Here is a 19800-nt window from a genome sequence, read left to right as displayed (position 1 = left end):
TGGAGGACAGTCTGTGACAGAAGACAGTCTTCCTCCTGGAGGCACCAAAGCAGGCTCGCTGTCCTTCACTTCCTCAGCAGGGTTTCATGCACTGTGCTGCTTAAGAGAGAGATGATAGTCCAGAAAAGAGCAAAGGAGCCCTTAACACAGATCCCTCTGAGAACTTTATCTAGGCCTATGCTTCCTGCCTTACTTCATGGCCATGGTGAAAGTAGTGCAAGAACATGGTGCTGCCAATTTAGAAGAATGAAATTTTATTTCAAATTGTTAAAGACTGCCTGAAGTTTTGGAAAAGGTCATCTTTGTTATTCTTTCAGAATATTCCTACTTATGACTATAATCTGCTTTAGGGGATGGATTCAATTTGATCACTCAATTTGAGCACTCAGAGAGGCTGGTGCTGCTGGATATGCCCTGGGCTAGTTCCCTTGTGGTGCTGAAATTTTTGGAGATGGCTCCTGCAGGCCCTTAGCTTGTCATTAGGAAAAATATCTGAAAAAATAAATAATAATAAAAACAGGCTAAGACCTCTTATTTTCCCTCCATTGACTAGAAAGGGAAATGCAGACAACTGCATTTGACAGAGACATCTGCGTGGATGGAGTCTGTCATGGGGTGGAATCCGCCCGCTCACAGACACACTTTGACCAATTCCTCACATATCTCCACATGTCTGATTAACTTGGACTTTTTGAAAGTCAACTGTCATTCAGATGATCTGCACATCTGCACTTTCCATGGTTTTAGTCTTCCTCTTGCCCTTGCTCTTTATCATTCAGACACCTCTCAACTCTTCCCTTGCTGCTTTGAGCTTCAGGGAGTCTTTCAGGACACTCTTGTTGTCTCTTAATCAGCTCTTTCACCATGTGTCTATCCAGCCTTTACTAACTGTTTGTGAAAAGAGGTTCAAGGAAGGTTATTCCTTGTAGGCTGTGGAGCTCCTTGGAGGCAACTCGGGATTCAACCTACAGTTGAGGTTTGGATTTTGTTTCCTGTTGACATAGGATCCAGGTTATTTTGTTTTATCATACTTAATATTTTAAAAGTTTGCAGCTAGTTCAGGTGGGAATTGGTGCACATGAGCTGTAACATTCAGCTACTAGTGTGAGAAAAACAGTTTGATTTTAGCCAGAGTGATCCAAGGTCCCAGTGGCTGATGAGAGAAGTGGCAGGGCTGGGGAGCTGAGCAAGAAGGTTCTTCATACAGGTCTCCCCTCAAAAACATTGCTTTTCACACATGTCCAGACTTCACTGGGAGACACTCTAGGAAGTGGAGAAAGTTCCTATGGCTGATTCAGAACATGGAAAAATAAAGAAAGCTCAAAAAATATATCTATCTTTCTTTTCCAGGTGCTCATTGTAATCAGTCTAATGTTAAGACACTCCTTCCCAATTAGCTAGAGAAGATTTGAAAATTGAAGAAAATTATGGCAAGAATCATGGCTCCTGAGGGATTTTGCATTTTACTGATGCTTTGGGAGTAGTTGGAGCTGAGTCCACGAACCTCTGAGGCTGAGAAGAGACTGAAGAAACTTCTCAAGAAGTTGAAGTCAGAAGCACATCCCCAAGTTTCTTGGAGGGTTAATGGGTCCCACTGTGGTTCATTACCAAGCAAAGCCTCCCCAGGGGCTGATTAGAGCAGAGAGTTGGAAGTCGTGATTGCAGATAGGAAAAGGCAACGTGCAGGTTCCTCTGATGCCAGGTCACCCTTCATGTGTGTTAACAAGCAGAATGACCAAATAGAGGTGCCCATTCCCTGAGTACGGACATCCTTTCCACCATGCTTTGCCCAAGGCTTTTTGTGGAGCAGTGTGTGGGTGGGAGTGTTCAAAGCCTAGGGCAGGACACTGATCCAGGACACCTTGTGTGCCTGGGGGAAAGCAGGCAAGGAGGCCCTGTTGCCAGAAGGAAGAAGTTTCTTCTCCTAAGTCTCATAGAATCATAGAATCATAGAATGCTTAGGGTTGGAAGGGACCTCTAGAGATCATCTAGTCCAACCCCCCTGCATACGCAGGGACACCTAGAGCACGTGGCACAGGACTGCATCCAAGCGGGTTTTGAAGATCTCCAGAGAAGGAGACTCCACAACCTCTCTGGGCAGCCTGTTCCAGTGCTCTGTCACCCTCACTGTTAAGAATTTTTTCCTTAAGTTCCTATGGAATTTTTGGTGTTTCAGTTTCCGGCCATTTCCTCTAGTCCTATCAGTGGCCACCACTGAAAAGAGACCATCATCGTCCTCTGCACTCCCTCCCTTGAGGTATTTATATACACTGATTAGATCCCCTCTCAGCCTTCTCTTCTCCAGGCTGAACAGGCCCAGCTCCCTCAGCCTCTCCTCACAGGGCAGATGTTCCAGGCCCCTGATCATCCTTGTGGCCCTGCGCTGGACTCTCTCCAGCAGCTCCACATCCCTCTTGTACTGTGGAGCCCAGAACTGGACACAATACTCCAGATGCGGCCTCACCAGGGCTGAGTAGAGGGGCAGGATCACCTCCCTCAAACTGTTGGAGAAGCTCTTCTTAATGCACCCCATGATTCCATTGGCCTTCTTGGCCCCAAGGGCACACTGCTGCCTCATGGTCAACTTATCATCCACCATGACACCCAGGTCTTTCTCCGCAGAGCTGCTCTCCAGAAGGTCGGTCCCCAGCCTGTACTGGTGTCTGGGGTTATTCCTCCCCAGGTGCAGGACCTTGCACTTGGCCTTGTTGAATTTCATGAAGTTTTTCACTGCCCAGTTGTCCAGTCTGACAAGGTCCCTCTGGATGGCAGTGCAGCCCTCTTGGGTATCAGCTACTCCTCCCAGTTTCCTGTCATCAGCAAACTTGCTGAGGATGCCAAGCAGAATGGACAGCCTGGATACAGGGAGCTCTTCCATAGGATGGACCAAGGCAAGTAGCTCTGAAGGGTGGAGGACCTCAGGAAAGGCAGCCATTAATTAAACATCTGTCAAGCAGAAGAATGCTCCATACAAACAGTTGTTAAAATTAGGAAACATCTCTGGAGCTCAGCTTGACTAAAGAGGGAACTTTGAACAGGAAAATGTGGGCTCATGGCTGAATGGGACTGGGATTCTAGCAAGTGCAGCCCTGCTTGGCTTCAGTCAACCTTCACCAACAAGGTGAAGCCCAAGAAATGTCTAAACATCTGTCCTGTACCCAAACAAAGACATTCCAACACTGGCTGTAGGGAAAACTGTCCCACCTACATGCAGAACTGTCCCACCTACATGCAGAATGCTGCAAAAAGAGGAGTCACATCACTCCAAGCTCTGTGCTCTGGTCTCTGAACTCTCAAACCCTTCTTGCTCCCCTCCCCTGAATTCCTGCTCACCCTGCTAGATTGTATGAACAGAGATTTCTTCAGTAGCACCTTCACTTTTCTAGAGATTGCTTCAAGAAATCTGCCATCCTGCCCTGTCCCTCAGGCTAGGCAGGTGTGACAGTCACAAGTGCTCCATGTGCCCACCTACAGCACCTGCACACATACACCCATGGTGCCTATGGCACTCGCATGGTCTTTGGGTGCCTGGCACCCCTTGACTATCTCCTTTCTTGTGCTTATTGGCCAGATAGCCCCAGCAAAGGTGCTACTGGTGCTGTCAACAGGCAGAGTGGGCAAAGGGACTTTTGGAGCTTCCTCATAACCTGCTGATCTCTCCATGGGCTTTGGAGTCTTCAGTCAATTCCCTTGGGGCGGCCTTTTCTCTGGCACAGGGATGCACAGAACCTGCCTCCAGCAGCAGCATCCCTGCACATCTGGGCATGCACTCATGCAACAAGGGGAAACATATCCTAAGGATTCATGGTTTAATTCTGCATTTCAGATATCACAATTCATATTGCTTTATTGTACAATCATACCATCTTATTACAAACTGAAAATGGAGTGGACAATGAGGAAAGATTTTTTTTTTTACTTTACTTTTTCTTTTTAAGCAGGATTTGGAGGAGGACCTGGAGCTGAGCCCATAGCAAGGCAGCAAAACTGCCAGGTGTGACATTTTATTTGGAAGGAGACTCCTCCCAGCTGCCAAAATGAAGGACATCAACCAGCTGACCAAGCTGGTGAGGAGGGCCTTAAATTGGAAGTGAGTCAGTGCAGAAGAAGACTCCAGCAAGAGAAAGAAGGTAATAGCCTGAAATGATAGGGAAAGGTGCAGGTGAGAGAGCAGGGCAATGCAGTGAGCTAGGCTTAGGGATGGAAAGAGAGCCAGTCAGGATTGTTGATATGAGGATTAGTGGGCAGACCAACAGCTACGGCCTTGTGAAGATCTCTTCTGCAGATCTCAAAAAAGCAATAATGATGAGGTCCCCATGGTCTTCACCAAGACATTGTGATGGTGTCTTTCTCCATGGTCTCCACCAAGGAATCATGATGGGATCTCCATAGTCCCCACAAAGGCATCGTGATAGGGTCTCAGTGGTCTCCACCAGGGCATCGGAATAACGTCCCCATGGAAACCACCAGGGCTTTGTGATGGCAGTGGCATCATGTCCATAAGGGCGCTGTGAGGGGATGGGCCCCATGGTGACCATGCCCTTGTTGGGGACAAAGACCCCAGGCTCCCCACTCTGAGGAGAGCAGCTCCATCAGGAGGGAGCAGCTCCCCTTGGTGCCACTGTCAGGTCCCCATGAGAGGATCCTGAACATGGACAAGGAGCGGCAGGCGAACGCCTGCTCCCAGCGCACAGACGGGCTCTCAGGCTTGCAGGAGAGCGGGAGCGAGGTGAGCAGTGGGGCTGAAGGGAGAGGCAGGCAGCGGGGATGGCACCAACATGGGGAGCACAAGGATGGTGTGGAAGGGGAGCTGGGATGAGGGAAGAGTTGAGAGCTCTTCTGGGGAAGGTTCATTTATTCCTGGCCCTGGGCGTTGATGTAACTGGGGTAGATTTTGTTTTTGCAAAGTTGGCCCTGCCAAAACAGAGCATTCCCTTGAAGCTGCTCCCCAACTTTCTGCACCAGTCGAGAGAGGACGACACCTCCGAGTGCGACGTGCTCTGTGCAGTGAGGGGTGGCAGGGACAGCTGTGGGCAGGGGGGCTTTTCTGAGCACGGGGCTCTGAGTGGGACAAAGAAACCTTACAGGTATAGGCCTGATGGTAACAAAAACGTTTAGAAAATTTGTTTAAAAACAAATCTATAAAGAAATTAAAGAAAGAATTAAAGCAAAAAAATCATTTGTTATACTTCCCGCCTTTATGTGTTGTTGTGTTTTAGACTAGACTTCAGCATGATCATTTGTTCTTGAAAAGGGAAGTGATTTTCAGAAGTGGGTGGGATGCAGTCCCAGAGTCCTGCACAGCTGGTGCCATTCCAGGTGCCGTGGTCCCCTGTCCCCAGCCTCCCTCTGCAGCTCTGAGGGGCTCTGCTCTCCCGCAGGTCCCTGCGAGAGCTCTCAGGCCCACGCAGGTCACTCAGAGACACTGGGACATCTCCAAGTCCCTCTGGCTGCTGCTGCTCAGACACTTGAGCTCTGCTTGCAGAGATGAAGGGCTGTTTTGAATGTTTTCCAGCGATGAAAGAGTGGAAATCTTCAGGAACTTGCTGAATCTGCTGTGAAGAACTATTTATCTGCCCTTGCCTTTTAGTGTCCACTTCTCTCTCCATTGGACTCTAGAGGAAATCTCTGTGATTGCCCCCGTATTTTCTATGTCTTGAATACACTAATCATTTGTGCAGCCCCTCTGGGCAGTCCCTCTCCCAGCACAGCACTCACCCCCACTCCAGGCATGTTCAGCCCCTGGAGGTCTCCTGCGCTCCATGTTGGCTCCATAGCCCCTTCCAGGAGGATTGGCATCTGTCCCAGCTCTGTAATGAGTGGGACTGTCCTCAGCAGATCCCTCCTGAGCACTCACCCTATCCAGGGGCCTGGCTACAACAAGTGGCACCTGAATCCAGTCCTCGTTCCCTAACACAGGAACATGGCTGCACAGCCTATCTGGTGTATCAGCCAAACCTCCCGCATTTGCATCATCACAAAATTTGCTGGGAGTGCACTCTGTTCCTTCTTCCAGGTTACTGATGGAGAAGTTGAATAGGATTGGACCCAATACTACTCCCTGGGGGACACAGCTGGCTCCAGGCCCCCAGTAGACTCTGTACAAATGCCTGGGCACAAGTAGGAAAACCTGAGAGAACCTGGGGTCTTTTCCTAGCAACTACCAAAGAAAGGCAGAGTTTCCTCATAGCTCCTGCCCATGCAGAGGTGCTAGAAATCCCAGGCATGTATCATGGCCTTGCAGGCCTACTTCAGTGTCACTGAATCAAGTGTCCGAAATAAATTACAGTCACAGTTTACATTGTTAACATCTTCATGTGTCTCAGCTTCCTAGTGAGTGTGGCTCTAACACTAGTGAGCATCTAGTGCTATTTCAGATGGCCAAGGAAGATGCCCACCGGGCCCTGACCAGGCATTCTAGAAAGATGTGAGTATCACAGTTGCTCTGTCAGAGCAATAGACACTAGCCCGTGCCTGGGACAATCCTGTCTCTTCAGATGTCACCTGGTGTCACCAGGCCATTGCCTCCCACCCAAACTGCCACGGGAAGGCTGCCTCTAGACTTTCCTTCAATTCACTCATGTTTAGTTTTGTGTGTTGGAGCTTTGCATGGAACCATGGAAACGTGTGGTGACCCTTGGTTGCCATTTCTCTCATATTAGGGAGATTTGAGATCACACTCTAACCATAGCCACGAGAGCTGAGATCTCCTAAACAACACTGGACCCCTGGTCTCAGCCCACCTGCCCTTGTCCCACCGTGACTCTGTACCCCAAAGGTCCCTTAGTGTCAGTGCTGGAAAAGACGCTGCAGAGGGAAACTCTCCTCCCTGCACTGGGCACATCCAAGGGAGCTCAAAGAAGAGGCTCAGAGAATCCCCCCTCTCTGCTAGTGAAGGGGGAAGCCTGGCTTCCTGCTTTATCATGGTCTATGTTTAATTGCTAAATGAGAGATTCCTGTGCAGATGTGAAACAAAACAGGTATCTTTATTATTTATTATTTTAAGATGGATGTAAAAGAGAGAAGTAAAAATGAAAGAAATGGGTAAAATACAGCCTTGATGCCAGATATCCTAGTGAGTGAATGAAACAGTTGTTATCATTGACCTTGTACCCACTGGATGAGTTTCTTCAGTGCCTCCTTGAGCTCCTTGTTCCTCATGCTGTAGATGAGGGGATTCAGGGTTGGAGGCACCACGGAGTACAGAATGGACACAACCATATCTAGAAGTGGGGAGGAGATGGAGGGGGGCTTCAGGTAGGCAAACATGCCTGTGCTGACAACCACACAGACCACGACCAGGTGCGGGAGGCACATGGAAAAGGCTTTGTGCCGGCCCTGCTCTGACGGGATCCTCAGCACAGCTCTGAAGATCTGCACATAGGATACCACAATGAAAGTGAAACACCCAGAGCCCAAAGATAAAGTAAACCCAATGAGCCCAACTTCCCTGAGGTAGGAGTCTGAGCAGGAGAGCTTGAGGATCTGGGGGATCTCACAGAAGAACTGCTCCACCACATTGCCTTGGCAGAGGGGTAGGGAAAATGTGTTTCCAGTGTGCAGGAGAGCATTGAGGAAACCACTGGCCCAGGCAGCTGCTGTCATTTTGACACAGGCTCTGCTGTCCATGAGGGTCCCATAGTGCAGGGGTCTGCAGATGGCAACGTAGCGGTCATAGGCCATGACTGTGAGGAGATAAAACTCTCCTCCCAACAAGAAGACGAAGAAAAATATCTGGGCAGCACATTCCAAAAAGGAAATGTCCCTGGTGTTCCACAGGGAATTGGCTATGGCTTTGGGAACAGTCGTGGAGATGAAGCCCAGGTCGAAGAGGGAGAGGTTGAGGAGGAAGAAGTACATGGGGGTGTGGAGGCGGTGGTCACAGGCTACGGCTGTGATGATGAGGCCGTTGGCCAGGAGGGCAGCCAGGTAGATGGCCAGGAAGAGCGAGAAGTGCAAGAGCTGCAGCTCCCATGTGTCTGTGAATGGCAGGAGGAGGAATTCATTGAGGGAGCTGCTGTTGGACATCTGTTCTATTTTGCTCAGGAAAACTGTGTAAGGAAGAAAAGGCAATAATAGCTTAGAAAAATTTTCTCTGAAATAAACTTTCCATTTTTCATAGAAATCCTTCTCAACCCCGTCCAAACTCTCAGTAATTTCTTCTTCACACTCATTTAACCCTGCTCTCCCTCTAAGTTCAAGGTGGATACGTGATGGAGAGAACAGGACACAGCTCCTGACATGGCAAAGACTCTCTGGACTGAATCCTGCCCTGCAGGGCACCTCACAACCCCAGCAGGACAACAGAGACACTCACGTGTCCTGACAGTCACAAGGTCTCCTAAGGGGAGAGTCAACCCCTTTGCAGCCCCTCCAATGACGCTGCCCAACACCCTGGGCACATTGCCCCTCTTCAGACACCTCCATGGCAGGACCTCAGGGTGAGTATCTGAATTTGTAGCTGAAGCCCCAGCTGACTGCCAGGACAAGAGCAGAAAGGAGAGGCAGGAAAATGAGGAGAAACACTGTGACTGCTGCCAAGGGAGGACAGAGAGACAGAGCAGCACCATCCCCAGGTTGCACCTCCCAGACAGTGTGGACTTCCAGGGCAGTGGTTCTCACACCCTGTGCCTTGCAAAGGGAAATGGGCACATGGCAGGAGAGAGGCAGCTCTGCTGTTCTGGAAATCTGACTGCAGAGGAGGTCAGAAATGCCCTGAAGCCCTTCCCTGTGAGAGCAGTGTACTGAGAATGAGGAGAGCTGCAAAGGTGATATTGCTGCTGCCCACAGGTGAAAAGGCAGTTGAAGGAATATTCTGGGGTCCTCACAGACCTATTGATCCCTCAGAGCAGCACTGCACAACTCTCCTTCAGGCATCTAAACCTAAAATGTCCCATTCATTTGCTGCCTTGTCAAGGACACAAAACAAAATCCTAGCCTCTGGATATTGCCTTCCCTTTCATAGAAGCTTCCCAAGAGTGTCCTCCTGAAAAGCCCCTTCCAGATATGTTGTGTGGGTGAGGCTGAGCTGTGAGCAGCCCTGACCCCACACAGCAGCCTCTCAGCAGGAGAATGAACCTGCCCAGGGGGGATCTCTCCTCCCACCCAGAGCTTCTCCCTGCAGCGCCCTGGCAGGCTGAGTGCTGATCCTCACAGAATCACTGCACCGGGCACACAGCACCCTGGGGCGCATGGACACTGCTCTGAAGAACAGTGCTCTGAAGAACCTGTGTGCCCACATTGCCTTCACTGTCTTGCACCAGCTCCCGAAGAAGCAGCCATGATGGCCTGACCTTGTGATGCTGGGACAGGGAATTTCTGTTCTGAAGCATCCCCTCATATGCAAAGTAGAAGCAGGGAGGACAATCCTCAAAAAAATAAAAGTCATCAGCTGGGAGGGATGCTGCAGACCCCTCCAAAAAACTCTGTAGCATTACCGTGCAGCCGGTGACTTACCATGTCCAAGTTTGCTCCCACCATGAGCTCTCCTCTGTCCTCCCACTCCACGCTGCCTTTCACCTCTCTGTCCTCTCTCCTCTCCTGTCCGCAGCAGCAGGCAGTGCCCGCAGCCCTGCTGCTCTTGGCACAGGAGCTGCTCCTGCACTCGGCTGTCTCTGGGCAGTGCTGCCAGGCTGCCACGAGCTGCCTCCGTCCCAGGAGCCTGGCCCCGCTCAGGAGCAGAGGCCCAGCTGAACTCACCAATTTCTCTGTCCCTTGTGTCCCCTCCTCCTGGGGAATGTTCCCTCAAGCAAACTAAAATAATCATCTGTTTTCCTTTTCTCGTGAGTGGAGAGGTTCCAACATTGCAATTTATTTCATCAGAGGATGAGGAGCTATGAAAGTTGTGAATGTCAGGAAAGTTGTGAATGGACTTATTAAAGTCTCTGGAAGAATGATTTTCATCTCTCAACCAGACAGGGATGGGACCAGATGGGACAAAAGCCAACTCACTGGGACATGGTTCAGGTTTTAATAAGGATTAATCAATCTGTGCATTACAGAATTCAGACCCCCAGGCCTGGGTCTTAAGTTATATTCACATTATTCCCGTAAATTCCACAGACGCCATCAGTGGGATTCTCCTTGCCAAAAACAAAGTGAGCACAACACAGATGTGTCCATGTCTGCTCTGTCTAAGATCCCACTATAATCATTGGGATAATCATTGGAGATGGATCATCATTGATAATCATTGATAATCATTGGAGATGGAAGAGTCAGTCGCTTACACACAGATATCTGGTGACAGTTGAAGACACAGATGTGGTCCAAGGCAGATGTGCCACACACAGATGTGGTGTCAGTGTCTGCTTGCTCTGATGCAGGAACTGGGGGACCTGCATCATCCTAGAGGATGAGGTGTGGATCAGGTGGGGAATTGTCTTGGCTATCTGAAATGACCTCCTAGTGTCAAACACAACTAGAGCCCCACTCACTCCAGCTGAGGCACAAGAAGATTCCAGTATTGACCAGCAGCTCTTGTAATTCAGTGCAGGCACTTGATTTGAGGGCATTGAAAAGTGCTGGAAGAGCCTTGTCAGATGCCTGGGTTGTCCAGCTCAACCATATGTCTCTAGCAAATTGGACCTACAGGGAAACTATCCCCTTTGGAGCGCTTGCTGGGCAAGTGCTCCAGAGAATCCTAGGGTTCCATCCTGAACCCAAACAAATGAAATCCAGCACTGTCTGTAGGGAAAGTCCATCCCGTCTACATCCATGTGTGCTGCATAAATGAGAGGCACATCACACCAAGGTATCTTCAGATTCTTTACACTCTCAAACCCTTCTTGCTCTCCTCCCCTCAACTTCTGCTCACTCCATCATACTATATGAACAGGAACTAGGCTAATGAGGACCTCAGCATGTCTGGATCACAGGCTGTCAAGGTCCATGGACATTGTCAGGGGCACCTTGTCCTTCCTGGAGATTTGTGCAAGGAGTCTGTCATAGGTCCAGTATAGCCACAGAGTCACCTCAGGCAGAACCCCCTTTCCTGCTGTTTCTCAATGGCCCAGCTCTGTGTCTGCCTGGCCTCAGACACTGCTGGATTCACTTCCTTAGTAGGAAGCTGCTTCCACCATTGCATTGTTCCTGCTGTATATGACAGCTTGGCTCTGCTCTGAACTGGGCCATTGCACACCCAGTGTCTTTGCCTCTTGGTAACAGGTTTCTCTGTGACCATTCTGTTCTCTGTGCCACAGCTGAAGCTCTATAGCCCAAATATATGCAAGTGTAGGCTGCCTGAAGTAGAGGCAGGAGCACATGAAGATGTGCAAGCTGTCACAGGCCTGGAATATCGTTGGAATGATGATCAATGGAAGATGAGGGAGGATGCCTTTTGTGTGAAGGACCAGATTGGATGTGTGGAGCTCTTCCTTGGAAGAGGCAAGGTTTGAAGTGAGAGCTTGTGGGTGAGCATCTCAGGAGGGAGCTCTCCTATTTCTCGGCAGAATAAAAAAAGTCTGTGGATCACTGGCCCTGGTTCTTGTTGGGCGGACTTTAATCCCCCTATCACTACCTGGAAAGGCAAACTGCGGGGTGCAAGCAGTCTGGGAGGCTTCTGGAGAGCATTAAGGAGAACTTTTTTGCACAGCTGCCAGATGGGCTTATAAGGATGATGCTTTCTGGTATCTGGACATTTCAAACAAGGACAAACTGATCAGGGATGGGATAGTCAATGTCTGCCTTGCCTACTGTGACCATGAGAATCTGGAGTGCCTAATGCTGAGGGGAGTGCAGAAGGACAGTAGCAGAATAGAGACTGGGCCTCAGAAGAGTCAACTCCCTGGCCTGTTCAGGGGACTGGTGGGGGATCCCAGGGGAGGCAGCTCTCAAGGACATCAGAGCTCAGGAAAGCCAGCAGGTCTTTAAGGACAGACCTGCCAAGCATAAGGATGGGTCATTCCAATATTCACTAAAACTATCAGATACCTCAGGGTACTCAAACCAGCAGATACCCCTTGGGTAGACTGGGATCTCGTTACTTAGCTCCAGGCTAATGGGCAATGTAGAGGAGAAAAAAAGGCAGAGGCAAAGGCAGAGGCATTTAGAAATATTGCCCACCATCACATTACAAGGACAAGTGCAGGCTCCTGCACCTGGGGAGGAATCACCCCAGGAACCAGTATAGATTAGAGGTTGACCTGCTGGAAAGCAGCTCCACAGAGAGGCATTTGGGAATCCTGGTTGACAAGGAGTTAACCATGAGTCAGCAATGTGGCCTCGTGGCCAAGAAGGCCAATGGCATCCTGGCCTGTATCAGGAGGAGTGTTGCCAGCAGATGTTGCCCCCTCTCCTCAGCTCTGGTGAGGACTAACCTGGAGTATTGTGTGCAGTGCTGGGCTCTGCAGTACGAGAGGGACACTGAGCTTCTAGAGAGGATGCAGCATAAAGTGACCAAGATGCTTAAGGGACTGGAGCATCTATTGTATGAGGAAAGCCTAAGCGAGCTGGGCGTATTTAGTCTGGAGAAGAGAAGACTGAGAGGAGATCTGACCAACATGTAGAAGTAAGTACCTTAGGGGTGACTGTAGGGAGGATGGGGCCAAACTCTTCTTAGTGGTGGCCAGTGACAGGACAAGGGGTAATGGGTGCAAGTTGAAACACAGGAAGTTCCATCTCCATGTGAGGAAGAACTTTACTGTGAGGCTGACAGAGCCCTGGTACAGGCTGCCCAGAGAGGTTGTGGAGTCTCCTTCTCTGGAGATCTTCAAAACTCACCTGGATGCCACCCTGTGCCACATGCTCTAGGTGTCCCTGCTTGAGCAGGGGCGTTGGACTAGATGATCTGTAGAGGTCCCTTCCAATGTTAACCACTCTGTGATTCTGTGAACTTGCTGCTGGAGACAGTGCCCATCATTTCCCTTACCACATCTTCAGAGTGCAATTCAGCCAAGTCTACATTAACTCTTCACTCACCCATCAGACAGGGAGGGGAATTACTGCAGCACAAACAGCCTGGCAATCATCAATTACTAATGCCACTGCTCTTGTTACACCATGCTCACTTAGGCACTGGGTTCATTTAGCAGCCTAAAACATCTTGCTGGACTCCATGGTCCACTGGTAGCTCACTGCAAGTCTCTACTCCTTGTCCACGTTCAACGGAGAAGATCATACTCACAGTGGCACAAATTCACAATGCTAAATGCTCCCTCTCCCTCTTCTTGATTAAAAGCTGCCTTTCTCCAGGGCTGCAGAGCTCCGCAGGTGTCAGCCCCTCCACGGGGCACCCTCAGCAAACCCTCTCGTCCCCGCCGCTGCTGCTGGCCCCTCACTGCTCTGGCAGCAGCGACCTCAGCGCCAGCCCCCGCCGTGAGCCTCCTGCTGGCCCAGCAGCTCCTCGGGCAGGGGGACCTCGCTCGCGCACAGCCCAGCGTGGGCTGCTGCCGCCGCGGGCTGCAGGGACACCAGGTTCCTCGGCAGAGCCGCCCCAGCCAGGAAGGGGCTGCTGACGTCACAACCAGCTGTGCGGCCTGGCCTATCAGGGGCTGCGGCAGCAGTGACGTCACCAGCCGACGCCCACGCGTCAGCACAGAGCCAGCCCTGCAGAGAGCAGGGGCCTCCCGGCAGCGTCCCCGCAATGGCCTCCGTGTCCCTGCCCGCTGCTGAGACACCCCTGGCCTCACAGGCAGCGCCTGCTGCTGCCCCGGCAGCTCCGCGCACACAAGGGACCTCCCCGCGGGTCTGCACCAGACCCCGCTGCCGGCCGCGCTGCTGCTGGGACAGGAGCGGCCTCAGAGCCCGTCCCCAGCCATGGGCCAGCGCTGGCCTCGCAGCTGCTCTGCCAGCAGGGACCTCCCAAGGAACTGCCCAGCCAGGCGCCTCTTGCTGGCCTGCCCGGGACTCAGCAAAGAGCAGAGCTCATGGTCACCCTCACAGACATGGATGGACCTGCTAATGCCTGGTGCTGTCCAGTCAGGAGCACAGACAATGTGACCCGCCTCCCAAGCAGGAGCAGTGCCATGTGCCTGCTGCTGGCCTCCCAGGTGCTTACAAACACTGACTTGACCATCATCTGACTAGATGATCTCCAAACGTCCCTTGCAACCAGAGAAAGGTGCCTTCTCTCACTCAAGCCCCCTTGAAGCTTGCTTATGAGCCAGCAACGTCCCCTTGCTTCCAAGAAGGCCAGTGGTCTTCTGGTGTGCAGTAGGAAGACTGTTGCCAGGAGGACAAGGGAGGTCATCCTGCCTCTCTACTAAGTCCTTGGGATGCCACCCCTTGAGTCCTGTGTCCAGCGCTGGCCTCCGCAGTACAGGAGGGACAGGAAGGTACTGGAGAGAGCCCAGTATATGTCTATCTATGTCTGAAGTTGATCAGGGAGCTGGAGCATCTCTCCTACAAGAAGAAGATGAGAAAACCAAGCCTCTTTTAGCCTGGAGAAGAGAAGGCTGAGGGGGGATCTTATTAGGGTATGCAAATACCTGAAGGGAGGATGCCAAGAACAGAAGAGGATGGCCCAGACTCTTTCCAAGGGTGACCAGTGACAGCACAAAAGGCAAACTGTAGCACAGGAAGTTCTGCCTGAATTTGAGGAAAAATATCTTGACTGTGAAGGTGACAGAGCACTGGCATAGGTTGCCCAGAAAGGTTATGGAAACCCCTCCTCTGCAGATATTCCAGACCTTCCTGGACAGGATCCTGTGCATCGTGCTGTAGGTGACACTGCTTGACTAAAGGGATTGAACTAAATCATCCCCAAAGTTCCTTCCAAACTCAACCATTCTGTGATTCCATAAACGGCCTCCACTGGGTATATCCGCTTTTTGAGCTGAAGGGATCTGCCCGTCCCTCACCTTTATTGTGAGTGCTGCTCTAGTAGGATAGAAGGCATTTGAGGTGTCCAAGGAAATTCCTGACCTGGACTCAGCGGAAGCTCCAGAAGGATGCGGGTATCACACTTGCTCCATCAGAGTAAGCACACACTGGCACATGCTTTGGGCCACCCCTGTGTATTCCAGTGTCACCAGGTATTCTTGTGTGAACAAGTGACTTCATCTGCAGTGATTCTATTAGGAGCTTAGACAAGGAACTCGCAAGCAGATGTCTGTGTTGTGCATGTTTATCTTGCTAAGGTGAATCTCACCTTCCATGTGTTTGTGGAGTCCATGGACGTTAGCTGAATCCCTCTCCAACCCAGGGGCTGCTAAATAGGTATGTGGTGCTCAGAATAAGGCACCTGAATCCACACCTGCACCATGTGTCAGGGAGCTCCCCACTTATCCCTCTCTGGGTATCCTGCATAGCTAAGAGATGTGAATTGTGGCTTCCAGAATGGGACATTTCCAACTTTCATAGTCATTCCCTGATGAAAGAACTTGAAATGCTGGGATCTGTCTCCCTTTACTCTTTAAAGATGAAAAATAGATGATTACTTCAGACTATTTGAGAGAACATTTCCCAGGAGGAGGGAGCACAAGGGACAGAGAAATTGGTGAGTTCAGCTGGGCCTCTGCTCCTGAGCGGGGCCAGGCTCCTGGGACGGAGGCAGCTCGTGGCAGCCTGGCAGCACTGCCCAGAGACAGCCAAGTGCAGGAGCAGCTCCAGTGCCAAGAGCAGCAGGGCTGCGGGCACTGCCTGCTGCTGCGGACAGCAGAGGAGAGAAGGCAGCGAGAGGGGAACGGCAGTTTATAGAGTGGAGTTGGGGGGAGAGATTGCTGTGGGTGAAATCTTCCCAGTCCTTGGCACAGTGAGTCTTTGGCAATGCTACTGATGCTCCTGGAGGGTCTGCTGAACCCATCTCATATCTTCATGAGTTTATTTGTTTTTTTAAGCCTCAGTCTCCTGACTCGACCAGTGCAGAGGAGGAGGGGATTCTTCATAACAAGGATTCCCTACCACACTGCCATAGGATCTGGGGGGAAGCTCCGGGTGAACCAGCAGAGCAGATTCCTTCTCCTGCTGAGAGGCTGCTGTGTGGGTCAGGGCTACCCACAGCTCCATCTTCCCATTTTGAGAATGGAGTTTTCCAGACTTGTCTCTGCATGGTGGGAATGGATTTGTAGCAGCCAGGGTTAAAAAAGGATCTCAATTTCTTCACAATCACACTGAAAGATAGATAAGCTTACAAAGAACCTCATCCAGTGCCTTTAGCCCCTCTCAGCCTACAGACAGCACCAATAGCCCCTTTCCAGTCTTAAGATCTGCTCTGTAGCACCTGCAATCAGGGAGGTGCCCCAGGAAGTTTCCTGCTCTTCAGAACTTTCTGTAGCCAAGCTGAGTGCCCAGTGGGATGGGGTCTGTGGGGACAAAGGAACAGCTCTCAGCAAGGACATCTCCAAGCAGCAGAGATATAGCCCAAGGCAAGAGGAAGCTAATGCCAAAATCTCATGTGAGGTTGGAGTCCAGGAAACTCTCTGCCAACTCCTGCAGTGCAGATGCTTCCCCCTCCGCCAGCACCCTGCACCTTTCCTCTGGCACCCAGCAGGGCCTCTGCCCTCAAGGCCATGGCATGGAGGGCACAAGCTGCCTTTTTGGCAGTGAGAGCCCCCGAAGAGGAGAGGGGCAGCTCTTTTGCCACGAGCCCCTTTCCTAAACACCAGCAAAGGAGCTGAGAACAACCACCCTGTGACGTCTCCATCCAGGAGCTGCTGTGTGCAGCCAGGTTAGGGCAAGGCCTTCCTCAGTGTGCCTCCCTCCTGCCACCTTTGCAAGACCAGACAGAAGCAACAAGGTGTTGCTGTTTGTTTCCCTCTTGGGCTGGGATGCTCTCGTTCCTGTGCTTGGGCTTTGTGGGGAGGAAATTTGCAGCTAGAGCCTGACACAGATGCTGTGGTTTCTCTTGCAGGGCTGTCTCCAGTGGAGATAGAAGACAAGGTTCCCTTCTCACCCTTGGGGCTCAAAGCAGCACAGTCCATGAGGCTGGGGAAGAAGCTCAGTGTCCTTTCAGGAGACCTCACATTTAAGACCCTTGACGCACCTTGGCGTGTGCTGCTGGGATGTGTGCTGCCCTTTGGAGGGACACAGATCTTCTCCAGAATGTCCGTGATGGCTGAATGTGCTATGCAGAAGCCACAGAGGGGCTGAGGTAATGGAAATGCTGCTGGGGTGGGGGGCTTTATGTTGGCAGCCGAGCTAAGCACTATGTGTCTTTGCCTACAAGCTGGGTGCTGAGTTCTCTGTCCCTACCAGAACCACATCCCAGTATCCCTATTCTAATCATTGGGGCCATGTGCTGTGTCACACCCTCTCCATCACTTTTTGGACAGCTGAGAAAGGGAGGTGAATTCACTGTTCTATAAGATCTGCAGATCTGTGCTGTAAGTGGACACTAAAGTCATCACAGGCTGACACAAGAGATGTCCCCTACCTAGAGAGGTGCTCACCCACAAGCACCTCTGGGTGGTGGGAATGGAAGCGATGAAAGACCAATGCGTTGGCACTGTGGTGGGGCACAAGGAGAGCTTTTGTCTCTAAGGTCTCAATAGTCTTCACATGGAGAGCAGAGGAAAGGGTGTGTATTCCTGCCCTGCAGAGCAGACAAACAAAGCAAAGACTCTCCAAAAAAAAATGAAGTAATTGCTTTTATGGTCAAAATGCCTCATAAATGAATGTGAAAATGTTGAACTGCCCTTACACATCATAGCAGAACTGATCCCTCTGGAGCCCATAGGTGGAGATTCCTGCTGCTCGTGGCACACTCAGCCAGTATGAGCTGGAGCTCCAGACAGAGAGCTGAACTAAGAAGGAGCATGTGTCTACATCTGCATCTCTGTCTGCATAGGTGGAAGAGGATGTGAAAATGACAAAGAGTTTTGATAAGAAAGGTCTCTCCTGACATGTCACTGTCTTTACCTCTTTGCACAGTCCCACGTAACTGGAGGCAGCTAATGCCCAACAGCAGTTCCCTCAATGAGTTCCTCCTCCTGCCATTCGCAGACAAGCGGGAGCTGCAGCTCTTGCACTTCTTGCTCTTCCTGGGCATCTACCTGGCTGCCCTCCTGGCCAACGGCCTCATCATCACAGCCGTAGCCTGCGACCACCGCCTCCACACCCCCATGTACTTCTTCCTCCTCAACCTCTCCCTCCTCGACCTTGGCTCCATCTCCATCACTGTCCCCAAATCCATGCACAATTCCCTGAGCAACACCACAGAAATTTCCTACTTGGGATGTACTTCACAGGTCTTTTTCATATTTTTCTTACTTTCAGCAGAGTTTTATCTCCTCACCATTATGGCCTATGACCGCTATGTTGCCATCTGCAGACCCCTGCACTATGGGACCCTCCTGGGCAGCAGGGCTTGTGTCAAAATGGCAGCAGCTGCCTGGGCCAGTGGCTTTCTCAACGCTCTCCTGCACACTGGGACCACATTTTCGCTACCCCTCTGCCAAGGCAATGTGGTGGAGCAGTTCTTCTGTGAGATCCCCCAGATCCTCAAGCTCTCCTGCTCAGATTCCTACCTCAGGGAAGTTGGGTTTCTTGGGGTTAGTGCCTGTTTATTCTTTGGGTGTTTCGTTTTCATTGTGATGTCCTACATGCAGATCTTCAGAGTTGTGCTGAGGATCCCCTCTGAGCAGGGCCGGCACAAAGCCTTTTCCATGTGCCTCCCACACCTGGCCGTGGTCTCCCTGTGTATCAGCACTGGTCTGTTTGCCTACCAGAAGCCCCCCTCCATCTCCTCCCCATCTCTGGATCTGGTGGTGGCTGTTCTGTACTCGGTGGTGCCTCCAGCAGTGAACCCCCTCATCTACAGCATGAGGAACAAGGAGCTCAAGGATGCCATTAGGAAAGTGATTTCATGGACCTTTTTAAGCATTGGTAATTTTTCCACATCTCTCCACAAATGACTCTTTCTGTATCCCGTAACTGGATTGAGCATTGTTTCATCACGTCATTTTTATTATGACTTTTACTAGTGATAATAATTGTTATTGTGTTGCTACACAACTGCTTGTATTCATTCCCCTTTTTATGGTGTCTGCTCTCTCTCACCTGATACCCTCAATTGTGTTGAATCCTGGATAAGGACTGGCTCCCTAACAGTATCTCTGTAATAAAGTAATTTCTATCAGTACAGTGCGTGAAAGCTGGGCTTTTCCTCCAAAGCTGGTGTAAAGAATAGGCCCAAGGACTTGCGCCCCTCAAGGGCCTGCTGCACAGGATTCTCCATGGGTTCAGCAACAAAGAGCTCAGAATCATGTAATGATCTTTCAGAGACCAAGGGCTGGTTTGGGAATTCCCCTATCAGAGTCCAAAGATAGTCGAGATGCTGAATGGTCATGGATTTACACATGCACAGCTCTCCTACGTATTAAGGCACAGTGTCAGATGGCTGTTCTCATGGAGGGGATGCTGGAGGTGTCAGGAGAGCACAGAGATCCTCCTGGGACAGCATATGCCTGGGATGGACTGTGAGTAGAGCCTCATAAAGGGAGAGGTCCTCAAAGATGGAGTTTCTTAGAGGTAAAGCACTGGGTATTCGCAGGCAAAAGAGGACTCTGCAGTCTCAGGAGAGGCAGGGAGGACTCAACTGTCAGGAAGAAGGGAGAACGGAGAGCCCTCTGGGTCACCATCTATCAAATACCAGGGGCAGGATGTATAGGCACAACTGGACACAACGAGCACCCTTGGAAATGCTCTGCAGTCCGGATGCCCTGGACTGTGCAGTCACCTGCAGTCCCCTGGAGGGATTAGAGGTTGTGATACCCATTTGGTTGAGTCTGACTCCTACCCCTGGTCACAGGAGCACTGAAATGTCACCCTTAGCCACTTTATTCCCCCCTCTCCCCCCTCCATATCCTTCCCAGCTCTGGATCTCTCTGTACTGACCATTCTGTACTCAGTGGTTCCTCCAGC

The 19800-nt window shown here is 50.9% G+C and overlaps 1 protein-coding gene across 1 annotated transcript in view; it reads left to right on the top strand.

Annotated features, from left to right (window-relative positions):
• Positions 1–4037: 4037 nt before the first annotated feature.
• LOC148591584 (olfactory receptor 14A16-like) overlaps positions 4038–19800 on the top strand; it is a 54842-nt gene continuing 39079 nt past the window's right edge. Inside the window, exons 1-2 of the mRNA XM_088537269.1 lie at positions 4038–4090; positions 17753–18762. Of these exons, the coding sequence (XP_088393395.1) occupies positions 4038–4090; positions 17753–18762 (1063 nt within the window). The remainder of the gene's footprint in view (positions 4091–17752; positions 18763–19800) is intronic.

This window comes from Tinamus guttatus, unplaced genomic scaffold (genome assembly GCF_059628265.1).
Source record: "Tinamus guttatus ecotype Peru unplaced genomic scaffold, ASM5962826v1 Tinamus_guttatus_pri_ptg000735l, whole genome shotgun sequence".
Taxonomy (NCBI): Eukaryota; Metazoa; Chordata; class Aves; order Tinamiformes; family Tinamidae; genus Tinamus; species Tinamus guttatus.
The sequence above is the reverse complement of the archived record's forward strand: the minus strand, read 5'-3'. Positions and strand labels throughout refer to the sequence as shown.